The following is a 13132-nucleotide window of genomic DNA, read 5'->3' as shown; positions in this document are numbered from 1 at the left end:
ATATATATATATATATATATATATATATATAGATCATAGGTTGATAAAATAATAGTTAAGGTTGATAGATATTTTTTAAAGCTTCAATTTTTTATGTATTATTTTCTTGTCAACTATATATTTGCAAACGAACAAAGTGCTTAATTTACAACAAAAGAAAAAAAAGATTCCATAACCTATAAAAAAAATCTCGTGTTTGTTTGTGGGAGCTGCTAGAGTGGATATAGTCAAAAAAGCTTTCAAATGAAACTTATGTTTATGCGCACTTCCAATCTTTGGATGGATAAGAATAACTGGTAAAAAGTAAGATTTCTTGTAATATTTTGACCATCCCTAGTGAAGTTGGAATTCATCTAATCCATGTCTCGTCCAATGGTGTTGTCACATGACAACTCATCTGATCGTGCAAAGTTATCTCTCAATACGTGTTTTGTAAATATCTTTGTTTGTTGACCTCAAAAAAACACTCTGTTTCTCTGCATGCATGGAGTGCATGACTCACGCATTAGCGTATAGAAACTTAACACTTCACGAGTTTCGATTGGATATGTGGACAGCCGAGTCTGAATGTGACAGTTGGTATTGTTCTAAGATTTATGGTAACACCTTAGATAATTCGGCGTGTACTAATAAACTAAATCTAATAGAAATGTCTAAAACGTTTTAAAACCAGGTAAAATTTACTCCAAAAATAGTTTTCTTTTTTTGTCTAGACAGTTTATCGCTCAACTTTTTTCGAGCACTCGACTCTGATAAACATAACATGACAAATGTGATGAGTAAGAGAATACGAATATATAGAACCTAAGAATTTCAATATATATGGACGAATAATGTAATGCAATAAATCCGGGTTATGTCATAGAAATGGCTAAGGAATGTAGCATACCTAAGAATTTCTAGTTGGGTCCAACCGATGGGAATTAAAAACTCTTAGGGCATGTCTCTAGTAGACTAGCAGTATGTTGTTTAGATTCCATATATATGCTTATAATCCTTCAAGTACTCATTGTAAAAGGTGGAACCTATACCTTCTATCTATAATAGTGACGATCAAACATTTCATCTTCTCTCTTTTAGTGCGCATTATTATACAACATTAGCATTAATTATCTCATGTCGTCTCTGCTTATGTTCCGTTGTCAATAGATAATCTTTGTTTTTTGCTCTTTCAATAAAAGGAATCTAGCGACAAACTTGTGACTAGTTTATGTTCTTTACCTTAAGTCTATACCAGTAAAACTCCATAGAAACCAATCTGATTTTTCTTTCCTGATAACATGAACCAAGAAAAGAATACATATTTATAGATTTTTTTTTTAAAAGTTTTTGTTGTAGTATATAGTACTTTCAAAAGTCAATTAAAACATATCGTAATTTCAAAGAACTGTACATCCCACCTAACATTTTTTTTTCCAAAGCATTCTTTACCAGTTCTCCACGAAGTAACCCTGATAAGAATCAATCTATCTTACTTAGGCGAAGCTAGCCTAGTGATTTACAAAACCAAAACTATCTCTTAAGGTAGTTAAGAACGAGTCTTATAAGTCATCAACTAGTAGGAGATTGGTTATGGGATCTCTAATTGGATGGTGAAAGATTTACTCCTTGATCGTTTTCTTGATTTTTCCTTATCAAATGATCCATCAGTAGTATCTCAACGCGTGTCCTATTGCGGATTGTCATTATCCTAGATAATTAAAGAATACATTGACCGATTCATATTTTGTCTAGAAACATATCCCTCAAATCTTTTGGCCAATTAGGTTATTACAATTGCACATTTAAATGATATTCATAGTTAAGTGGGTATATATCCATAGTTCTGAGAATCATATAAGTGGACATCCATTGGCCAATATGAACGTATGGACTCTGGTTTAACAGTTAAGGGGTCCCCATATGAACACAGACATTTTTAAATCTTCTATTTGAGTTAAGAGATATATTTATATATAAAATAGAAACTAATTACCTAAAATTTGAAATGGCAATACAACTATTAGAAGGTGATTAGATAAATCATTAGCTTCCTATTATATAGTACAAAAATATAACCTATCGGCTAGTGGCCATTCACCCATTCAACGGACCCAAGTAGGAAAGATTAATAGACTATTTGTAATTGGAAATTACGAATCCATTTATTTATATTATTAATTGAGTAATTCCATAACAAAATAATATTTGGATTATTCAGACAAATATATATATATATATATATATATATATAGATATATATAATTTTGACAATAAATTTATGAGTTATGTACTATGTTAAATGATTTGTGGCGTATTCAACTTGATATTTTAAATGATTTGTGTAAAATTTACAAAGTATATGTTATTCAATCATTGATTTGAAAAAGTTTCAATCTACTGTTATTGAACTAATAATTTAAAAACCTACTGTTGTTGAAAACAATTATTTGTGGATTTAAATTTTAATAATTTCAAGAGATTCTGGGGGATTTGTGAGGATTTCTTCGGTTAAAAATAAATAAAACTAAATCTTATGGTTTTAGGTGGGATTGACAGAATTTTACAATAAATCATATCAACTTGATTTGAGATCTTATGGGTTTTTATATGATTTTGGTGATTTTAGGAAAGTTAATATGATTTATTGTAAAAAAATTTCAAATCTTACATAAAAATTGTGATTTGGATTCATGTATTTTTGACTAAAAAAATCATCAAATCTTCCAGAATCCATTAAAATTATTAAAATCCAAATCCACATGCTGTTTTTAATAACAGTGAATTTTAAGATAGATTTTTAAATCATTAGTTCAATAACAATGGATTTTATGAGACTCTTTAAAATTCATGATTGAATAACATAGAATTTGTAAATTTTACATAAATTACTTAAAATGTCAAGTTGAATACACCCCTTAGAATATTAATTGAATACACCCCCTAAACAAAATGGCTGAGTAAGATTTTAATTAGCCAACCGAACTGCATGGATAAATTGTGAAATCTTCATATATTTCTATGTGCACTATTGTGTAAGTAAATATGAGAATAGGATACTTTATTATCTACTAAAAATTAAGAACACATATAAAATGAACCATGTCTTATTTTCATATATTATTAGTTATTCAAGAAATTTTTTTATATATTAACCATTTTTAGATAATGAAGCTCCAAAATTAAATCTCTTTTAGCTTTCAAATGCTCTATATTCGCATATGCAAGCAGAAAGTTATTCATGAATAATTTCTTGATATAAACATAAATAAACTAATGTTCAATGAGCATGTAATTCTTACACTATGTCTCATTCTTATATTAAGACTTTTTATATATATACATATATACATATAGACATTACCTTCCCAACAAAAAGACAAAAAAAAAAATTTAATGCAAAAAAAAACAAAAAAACTATGTATATCCATTACGAAACGTAACATATATAATCCGGACATGATTTCCCTCTCATTTCTCATCAAAGAAAGTTGGATTCCATGTCATAACCATTCAACAAAACACTTTTGTTTTGCTTATTAGTTTTTCTCTAATCTTCGATCTGAACATGTATTATAAACTATATATTGCTGAGACGTACAGCTGTCGATTTAAACACTGCAATAATTAAGGTAAAAGCTAGTAGTATGCATACTTACGACTATATATCGGTCGAGTGTATAACTCAGTTAATTAGTGAACTATATAACGGTCGAGTGTATAACTCAGTTAAAATTTCAAGTTAGTTTTGACCAATACGATCAATTATAAAATTATCTAATTTATTCCACGTGTAGTGGTATAGTGGATTGTGTGCTAAAAAGTTCTTAGAGACTCCATGGTTCAATTCCTCTCGTAAACTATTATAGTGGTGAACAAAAAGGTCCAATATTTGTTATTTTCTAGATGATTTAGATCTCTTCACCATATGATTAATTTAGCTATATCCTATCTTTAAACGATTTGTACATCGAATTGAATTCAAGATCCCAACGCATAAGGTTCACCACAAACCTACATACTGTATATCATTCGACTTTGCTAATGATGAGGTTCCCATGAATTTATTTAACTCCTTTTTTACATATATTCATAGAAAAATATCTATACAATTAAAATTAAAGGGAACCATCAATTTGGAATATATACTCCATTTGCCTTTCTCTCAACACTCAACAGTCAGTCCTTGCTCGAAGATGTTGCAACGTGACATGTCTCTCTTTTTTTTTTTTTAGGAGTATCCGCATCATATATAACCTACGAGTCTATGAGACTATGACGTTAGCGATAGTTGCGATAATTATTCGTCAGTTTCATGAATTTTGATAATGATATACTGGTTGATCTTGTAATCTTTATTCATATTGATGCAACATACTATTACTAAGTAGTTTTTTTTCTTTCATATACAGTATCATATTGTAACTTGTAACAGTCTAGAAATAATTTTAGTGCAGCAAAGCTGACTCAATTCAAACCCACACAGCGCTGCTAAGTACATAAATATCTGACTTCGGTTTTAGTGGGCGATACATTATTAAAGACACCATGTGCATAACAAGTATTACGAGTGAGCTTTTATATAAATCAGTCGAAATTTTGGATCTATAATCCAATTTTTTGAACGTACAATTAGCAGCTGGATAATATTTAATTTGTAGATCCACAATATTTATCGTTCGTTAATGCTATAACAAATTCTGGTCTGGTGATACAAAACAATATATTTTTAACCGATTAATTGATCAGTTTATAAAATTTGATCTAATATGAGTGAGTTTCGAACAAAAAGATTTGATTAGAAGAGTGAGTCACATTCGGATTCAATATGCCAAAAAATAAATAAAAAGTAACCACTTTAAAATTAGATGGTAGACATACCACTCCTAAACTGGTTTGGTATTGCAAAATCTATAGATACTCTACATTGACTTCTGAATCATACGTATTAAACCTTGATTAATGTATATGTGCATTATATACATTTCAGTTTTCCTATTTATATATTTCCTCACTAGTTAAGCAGAGCTTATGCTATTGTGGGGGTCTCTTAATCCGCCAAATTTCTTATTAGGTTAATAGGATAATAAATTAATTAAATTTATATTACTTTTGGCCATGACGTGGTTCAAACCCATCGAAAAGAAAGTTCTTCATCCACTCTATATTAGTCAAGTATACGAATTCTCTCGAATTTGTCCCTATAAATCTTAGTTTTTAAGATGGAATTATTCGACCAACTGAACAAAAATTAAAGCCACCAATCGCCACATAGGAGTATTCTTCCATATCCACTTAAATAACTTTTAATTATTATTTTTTTTTATTTTAACAAAGGCAAACAAAAATCTCATGATCTTAGCTTATAAATAGACACCCAAGTCTTAGATCTTTCTTATCATTTCACTACAATTCTTGATATTATTTTTTCACAACTTATACCTCACATGGATTATCACACCCAGAACATATCTAGTATATTAACTTTTTTGTGTCTTACGGCCCTTTTAATGTTAGCACCGGTGGTTTTATGCACTAGACAACACCGGTTTGATAGCCCTAAAAGGAGCTTGTTGGCCAACGAGCAAGACTTAGTGACAGATTTGCCTGGACAGCCTGATGTGAGTTTCAGACATTATGCCGGTTATGTCCCTGTCGATGAATCCAACGGACGAGCTATGTTTTACTGGTTCTTTGAGGCCATGGATCTCCCCAAAGAGAAACCTCTAGTCCTCTGGCTTAATGGAGGTAACTCAATCTTTTGATTTATATGCATGCATCAGCAAATATTTTATATATATATATATACATATATATATGTATATATGTTCTCCCTCATTTCATTCTGATTGATAACATGTGATTCTCTACATTTCTTTATCAGTTACATATTTATGTTTATCCGTTTTGCTATTTCTTCATACCAACATAAAATATAAGGAAAGTCAATTAGCTATAGTTTTGTCACTCTGTCGTTCACTGTTCCGCATATTTATTTTCACGACAATTTTTTTCCCTTCCAATGTTTAAACTAATCAAAGCTCTTACAATACAACCTAGTGTGAATTTTTTTATAGTTTTGATGTTGTCTCATGAAAGAACACATTTAGAATATAATGATATATCATATATGTATATATATAGGTCCAGGTTGTTCTTCTGTGGGATATGGGGCAACACAAGAAATTGGTCCTTTTCTCGTGGACACCAACGGAAACGGACTTAACTTTAATCCATACGCATGGAATAAAGGTAAGCTTTTTGTTTTTTATGTTTTGGTTTTTATATAGTTTTCTTAGCATCACAATATTAAATACTGTATTTTATATGTAAAAATGAAAATGACGTTAAATGATGTAAAAAGGTTGATTTGCTGATGCAGAGGCCAACATGCTGTTTTTAGAATCTCCCGTCGGTGTTGGCTTTTCGTATTCAAACACAAGTAGCGATTATCAAAAACTTGGAGATGACTTTACAGGTAGGTCCATTATTATTTTTTTCTTATCTTTTTACAAGTCCATTATTATTATAATACATACATACATATTATCTGTAGTCTTTGTCCTTAATTAGACGAGCTTTGAATATAAAATACAATACGTATGTTATGTACGTCACAAACATAAACTATATGCTTCATTCTCTTTTCTATCAGCAAGAGACGCGTACTCTTTTCTTCGCAACTGGTTCGAGAAATTTCCAGAACACAAAGAAAGTACCTTCTATATCGCGGGTGAAAGTTATGCAGGTAACTCATAATAAATCATTTGTATCATTTAGTATTAATTTGTCTATAAAATGAGATATTGCACGCCTTTTTTTTTTCTTTTCTTGTAACAATTTTCATGGCGAATTATTATTATTATTATTTTTTGCAGGAAAGTACGTACCCGAGCTAGCAGAAGTTGTGTACGATAACAATAACAAGAAGAATGGTTCATCGCTTCACATCAATCTTAAGGGTATTTTGGTACGTCTAATTCTACGTAATCTTTAACCAAAAAATATCAAACAAAATAAACCAAGATTGTAGTTTCTAATAGCTAGTATCATGCTTTTACTATAAACTTTGCATGATTGTTGCAAGTCTTGTGATTAGTATAAAATTGGGCTTAGACGACCTAGTGCACCTTTTTTTTTGTTTTTGCTATATAGTTGGGGAATCCGGAGACATCAGATGCAGAAGATTGGAGAGGTTGGGTGGATTACGCATGGAGCCACGCAGTGATATCGGACGAGACGCATAGGATCATAACCAGGACATGCAATTTCAGCAGCGACAACACTTGGAGCAACGATGAGTGCAATGAGGCCGTAGCGGAAGTTCTCAAGCAGTACCACGAGATAGATATCTATAGCATCTATACCTCAGTTTGCATTGGAGATTCTGCACGATCTTCTTACTTTGATTCAGCGCTATTCAAAACGAATTCCCGCATTAGCTCTAAGAGGGTACGTGTGTGTGTAACATGTGATCCTTGAAATATATTAGAAAGCTATATGAAGTCTTTATGAAACTTAGTATAAATGTTTTTTTTTTGTTCGGATGCCTTAGATGCCACCGAGGCTCATGGGTGGATATGATCCGTGTTTAGATGATTACGCGAGAGTATTTTACAACAGAGCAGATGTTCAGAAGTCTCTTCATGCGAGTGATGGAGTTAATCTCAAGAACTGGAGCATTTGCAAGTACTCTTCCCAAGATTCTTATATATGTCTTATATATATAGTTTCTTTTTGTATAATATATGAAGGAACTTGTCTGAATATTATTTTGGTTTTCTGTGATTTCAGCATGGAGATCTTTAATAATTGGACTGGTTCAAAACCATCGGTTTTGCCTATTTACGAGAAACTTATCGCCGGAGGATTAAGAATATGGGTTTACAGGTAAAGTTCACTTAAAACCATTGAAACTAAATAAAAACAGAGTAGTAGAGTGCACACTACGGCTGTATCCTACGCCAATAACCACTATACAGTATAGCTTCTTCTACTTTTGGTTGGTTATTTAGTACCACTTTGCAAGAAAGCTAAGTTTTCTTATCCTCCAATTTTTTTAAGCCGTTGGTTTTTGGTTTCCTTTTGTGATGGGCTCAGTGGTGACACTGACGGAAGAGTTCCTGTACTTGCCACTCGGTATAGTTTAAGCGCACTCGAATTACCCATCAAGACAGCTTGGAGGCCATGGTACCATGAGAAACAGGTATCCTTGGATCTACGTAACTTGTTATGTAAATTCATAAACTTGAGTGTATGATTAGACCGGTTGAGTTTCTTAATGATATGCTACAACAGGTAAGTGGGTGGCTTCAAGAATACGAAGGTCTAACGTTCGCTACGTTCAGAGGAGCTGGACATGCGGTGCCTTGCTTCAAACCAAGCAGCTCTCTCGCCTTTTTCTCGGCGTTTCTCAGCGGAGTTCCTCCTCCGCCGTTGCGGTAGAGAAGCAAATCAACAATTAATAAGATGATTTAGTAATCTAATTTTGGGTATTTTTGAAAGATTTTGGGTTTCGTTTCGTTAACTTGTCAGACACGGGAAGAGAAAAAGGATTGTAAGAGAGAAGTTTGTATGTGAGTTATATGTTACATTCTATGTGATATTCATAATAATAAAAAAAAACAAATATTTCACACTTTAAGATTATGTTTAAATGAAAAATAAATAATTTTTGGTGCAATATCAATATATTGAAATCCAAACAGGCAGCTCCAAACACTTTTTTTTTTTTTTTTTGCACCAAAAAGTAACTAGAACATCGAATATATAAAAGTAGCTTATTTCGAACTTCAGAACTTTAAGTCTTTAACTCTACTGCAAAAGATCTATTTCTTGGAATGCCCTTTTTTAATTAGGAAGGTACCATATGGAATATGCGAAATTTCGCTTACAAGAACATATACGGTCGGAGAAAAAAGTGTATCATGGATAATTTTTGGCGGTTTTGCCATCTCAAAGAGATTATAGCAGTCTAGCAAGTTTGCTCACATTTGTTTTGGATTTTTTTGCTAATCCTCCATTTTTCATATATATATATATATATATATATATATAAATCATTGATAACCGTAGATTTTTTTTCTTAAACTTAAAATCATTAGGGCATGAACCTTGAAAATTGAGATGCTATATTGATTTTATTAATATTTTAATATAAAACTATTATTTAATTTAATTAATTAATTTTGTTTTTAAATGGAGCAATCAAATAGTGACAGATAAGCAATAAATGGTCTGAGAGTGTCTTACTTTATCTACTGCAACATACGAAATCACTCTCCCTCCTCACCTTTTTTTTTTCTTTTTAATTAAAAAGACCATCATCCTAATATTACCGATGGACTTGCTGTTAGTATCGTTTCCCCCGTTGGTCAAATAAAAGCCATGAATATGATACATGATGTATCTCTCCTATGGGTAAGAATAGATCATGATGCAGCTATGATCCTTATAAAATGTATTCATCCTTACACCATACCATACTTACTCTGTATTAAGTATTAACATTTCTTATCTTAGAGATATCTTTTACCCATTCAGCCACCAAATGAAACATTTTACATTCAGTATTAAAAAGTACATATATTATAATTTTTTGTCATCTTTCCCGGTATTGATTATGAATTTGTTACATTTGAGAAAAAAAATAAAAAAGATAAGGAACGTCTTGGTACATTGTAAAAGAAAAAAAGCGTTACACTTTGTTTTTTGGTTATATCATACTTTTATAATTTCGAGTCAAACAAAATAATTAATACTACATATTTCTTCTAAACATAGTAGAAAATAAGAAGATTTACAGAAAGTATTTAGCTTCTGCCATATGTTTGTCCAAGGTTCATGATCTTACTGCCGTGGGAACTTAGTCAAAGGAAATCATAAATTTCAGTCTAAAAAAGAAAACAAATCATAGAAATTGGGATTCTTATTATCTTTTAAGAGTTCCTCTTTTTACCTATATTACTTACTCAATTCATCAATTTTTAGGATCCCTTCATAAGCCAAAACTTGAACTTCCATTTCGGGAAAAATATATTAAGAAAATCTATCCATAGATACCACGTGGCGCGGTTCGATAAGTGATAAGATTCACTATGCGTCTGGAGCGTTAGCGTTAAATAAACACACTTAGAGCTTCACACTTTTTATCACAACACTCAAATTAAGTCTATCTAATTATTACAAGCAAAGTATACAAACAAAACACTTACCAGTCTTCTCTCGTTTTCTCCGCTGATGAGTGTGAAAACCTGTAAAGTTGAGGTAACGCAATTTATGGAAGCTTGTTTTTTGATATCTCTATATTGATTTCTTATTTAACTGCTATTTGTTATCAACTTTGTTACAGCCTGTTAAAAGGCAAACATCACTAATTAGAAGTAGCAAGACCGAACAGCAGGATGTTAAACCTTGTTTGGTTTCTTCATCATCACCATCGACCAAGTCTCCTAGACCTCCGTTCGTGAGCCAAAAAACTTCAAGACGTGTTGCTTCGTCGGCGGAAGAAATCAAGAATCATGCTCATAGAGAAGCGACAAAGGTATCGAGTTCGAGCTGCGGATCAAACAAATGGACAGGCAATTTCATTCTCATGGTCGAGCTTCGAAGAAAGATAATCACATTTAGAACAATCATTGATCTCCCTCCTCTCACCGGTTATCTCTCCATAATCAATGTACGTTTGCCCCTTCCGTACGTTAATTTTTTCCCTATTTCAGATAATCGTATCTTTGACCTAATTTCACAGACTAATCACCATGAGAGTCTAGCTCTTATATATATTTTCCGCGGTGAAAATGTAAATTTTCCATTAACAAAAATGAAAATAGCTAGCTATATCTCGTCGTATCAATTACAAAAAAAAAAAAAAAAAAAAAAAAAAAAAAAAAGGTTAAACCAAGTTCATAAGCAGTGGTCAAATAGGCAAATCCGGTGAAAAATGATTCCTTGGTGAAAACCACCACTTGATTTGTATAATTATGAATGATTTAATTGATTTGTTGTTGTTTGTTTTTCTGGCGGCTATTGCTAGATGGTGATGCGTACGATGAACGATATCCATAGGCTTTGTCCTGAGATCGTTACGAGCTCGCAAATCCTGGATATGAGACGTGCAGAAGTCGATAAGGTTTTATTTCATTCAACAATAACTAAATTGTTCTATGAGACTGATTGAAGTTAAGCTCTGACCACAATTTTGATTTTTTTTTTTTGTGCTTGGCAAACAGTTGCTTGAAAATTTTTACAACGCTTTGAAATCAATTGGAGATTCATGGATGGACGACCACGAATGGATTGTCAAATCCAAGTACAGGAACAGTAGCATTAGGAAGAATATGTCCGATCGACTTGGTAATAACATTATTCCAAACTCCTATGATTGATGTTCACTCTTGCTCATCATATATAAAAGTTGTTTGTAACACAATCTCTTTGGTTACAGTGGAAAAGGTGATAGCTGCATTAGATGGACTGATTAAGGGGATGAACGAGAGGCTAGAGATCAGCAATGATGAAATGAAGGAAAAGGCTAGTCCGCGGAGTAAAACATCGAGCGGCGCCCGAACAGAGACATTGAATGCAAAGCAACCGATCACGCCAATAAAGGTGTTGAGTCCATCTAGTAAAGTTAAAGACTTTGCAATCTCTGTGTCAAATCTTCCTAGAAATGTGACAATGCAAGCGCTTGTAAAGCTGAGTCCTATTGATGTAAAGCGTCTCGCTATCCAACATCTTTGCCAGCAGAAAGAAGCTCAGAGTAAGAATGGTGAGAGTGATGATAAGAGATTTAAAGAGAACAAGAATGAAACAGACAAGACTGAGAAGATGGAGCAAGCCAAAGAAGCTATTCTTGAGGAAAAAGATAGTGTGAAGAATCAGATTGATGATAAAAATTGTTCAAAAGTTTCAGGAAAATCTAAAAGTTTCCCGACATCTTTGGCTCTGCCTCCTTCTCCACCTTTACCACCACTTCCAATGGCTGCCGGAAAAGGTGTGACTGTTCCGTCTCTTCCACCTCCAGGGACTGCACCACCGCTACTTCCAATGGCAGCGGGAAAAGGATTGGCTGCTCCGCCTCTTCCACCTCCAGGGGCTGCAACACCGCTACTTCCAATGGCAGCGGGAAAAGGAGTGGCTGCTCCGTCTCTTCCACCTCCAAGGAATGCAGCACTACCGTCAGCACCGCCACTTCCAATGGCTGCCGGAAAAGGACCTTGTGCTCCACCACCACCTCCACCAGGCGCAAGAGGAGTCTTGGGAGCCAAGAAACCAACTAGTAAACTGAAGAGATCAACCCAATTGGGGACTCTCTTTAGATTCCTTAAGGCGAAATTAGAAGGGAAGAATCATGAAGTAAGATCTCGTGTCGCTCCAGGAGTAGTAAATAAAGGCGGGACTGGAAGTGCTCCAGTCGGTGGAAAGCAAGGAATGGCTGATGCTCTTGTTGAGATAACAAAGAAGTAATTCACATCTCACTTCATCTATAACCAATAAAACTAGGCAAAAACTCATACTTGCTTTATGTTCTATGGCTACGCAGGTCTCCTTATTTTCAGAAGATAGAAGAGGATGTTCGAGTATATATGAATTCAATCAAGGAGCTTAAGACAGAGATTACCAAGTTCCAGAATAAGGACATTACTGAGCTTCAGAAGTTACACCATCGTGTTGAATCGGTTCTTGACAAACTAGAAGATGAAACACAGGTAAACTGTGAAGACAACATAAGTGATCCATGTCTTCATCATATATGTTCTGATTTTGTGATCACAAGAACGTTTGAACTTATATAGGTTCTAGCAAGATGTGAAGGGTTTCCGCATAGTAAACTCGAAGCAATAAGAATGGCTGTTGCATTGTACTCTAAGATGCAAGGGTATAATCAAAGAGCTAAAGAACTGGAAGATAGAGTCCCCGGCTGACCAACTTCTCGACAAGACTGAAGGTTACTTTGCAAAGGCAAGTCATAGGAAAACTGATTTTGCTATAGTTTCTTCGCCTTTCTTTTTGGTTCTTTCCTTTTCCAGGTAGATGAACTGATCTGAATAGAATGGTTGAAACAGATCAGAAAAGAGATTGAAACTCTAGACCGAATCAAAGCAGAAGAGGAAAAGAAGTTCAAGGCCAATAACATTCATTTCGACTTCAA

General features: G+C 33.2%; 1 protein-coding gene and 1 pseudogene across 2 annotated transcripts; both read left to right on the top strand.

Annotated features, from left to right (window-relative positions):
- The first annotated feature begins 5213 nt into the window (after positions 1 to 5213).
- On the top strand, positions 5214 to 8623 carry LOC104778671 (serine carboxypeptidase-like 31). The gene is made up of 10 exons (XM_019243390.2): positions 5214 to 5727; positions 6124 to 6231; positions 6362 to 6457; positions 6635 to 6727; positions 6858 to 6949; positions 7135 to 7431; positions 7535 to 7668; positions 7774 to 7869; positions 8080 to 8185; positions 8278 to 8623. Exons 1-10 carry the CDS (start codon positions 5427 to 5429, stop codon positions 8422 to 8424), a joined length of 1470 nt encoding a protein of 489 aa, XP_019098935.1. The 5' UTR covers positions 5214 to 5426; the 3' UTR covers positions 8425 to 8623.
- Positions 8624 to 10128: 1505 nt separating this feature from the next.
- LOC104769706 (uncharacterized protein At4g04980-like) lies at positions 10129 to 13014 on the top strand (annotated as a pseudogene). Its single transcript, XR_015595150.1, has 7 exons — positions 10129 to 10245; positions 10331 to 10657; positions 11015 to 11110; positions 11211 to 11334; positions 11426 to 12443; positions 12524 to 12689; positions 12777 to 13014. The product of XR_015595150.1 is annotated as an uncharacterized protein At4g04980-like (transcript).
- The last annotated feature ends 118 nt before the right edge of the window (positions 13015 to 13132 follow it).

Source organism: Camelina sativa, chromosome 3, assembly GCF_030686135.1.
Source record: "Camelina sativa cultivar CO46 ecotype springtype chromosome 3, ASM3068613v1".
Lineage (NCBI taxonomy): Eukaryota > Viridiplantae > Streptophyta > Magnoliopsida > Brassicales > Brassicaceae > Camelina > Camelina sativa.
This window is presented reverse-complemented; position numbering and strand designations above follow the sequence as displayed.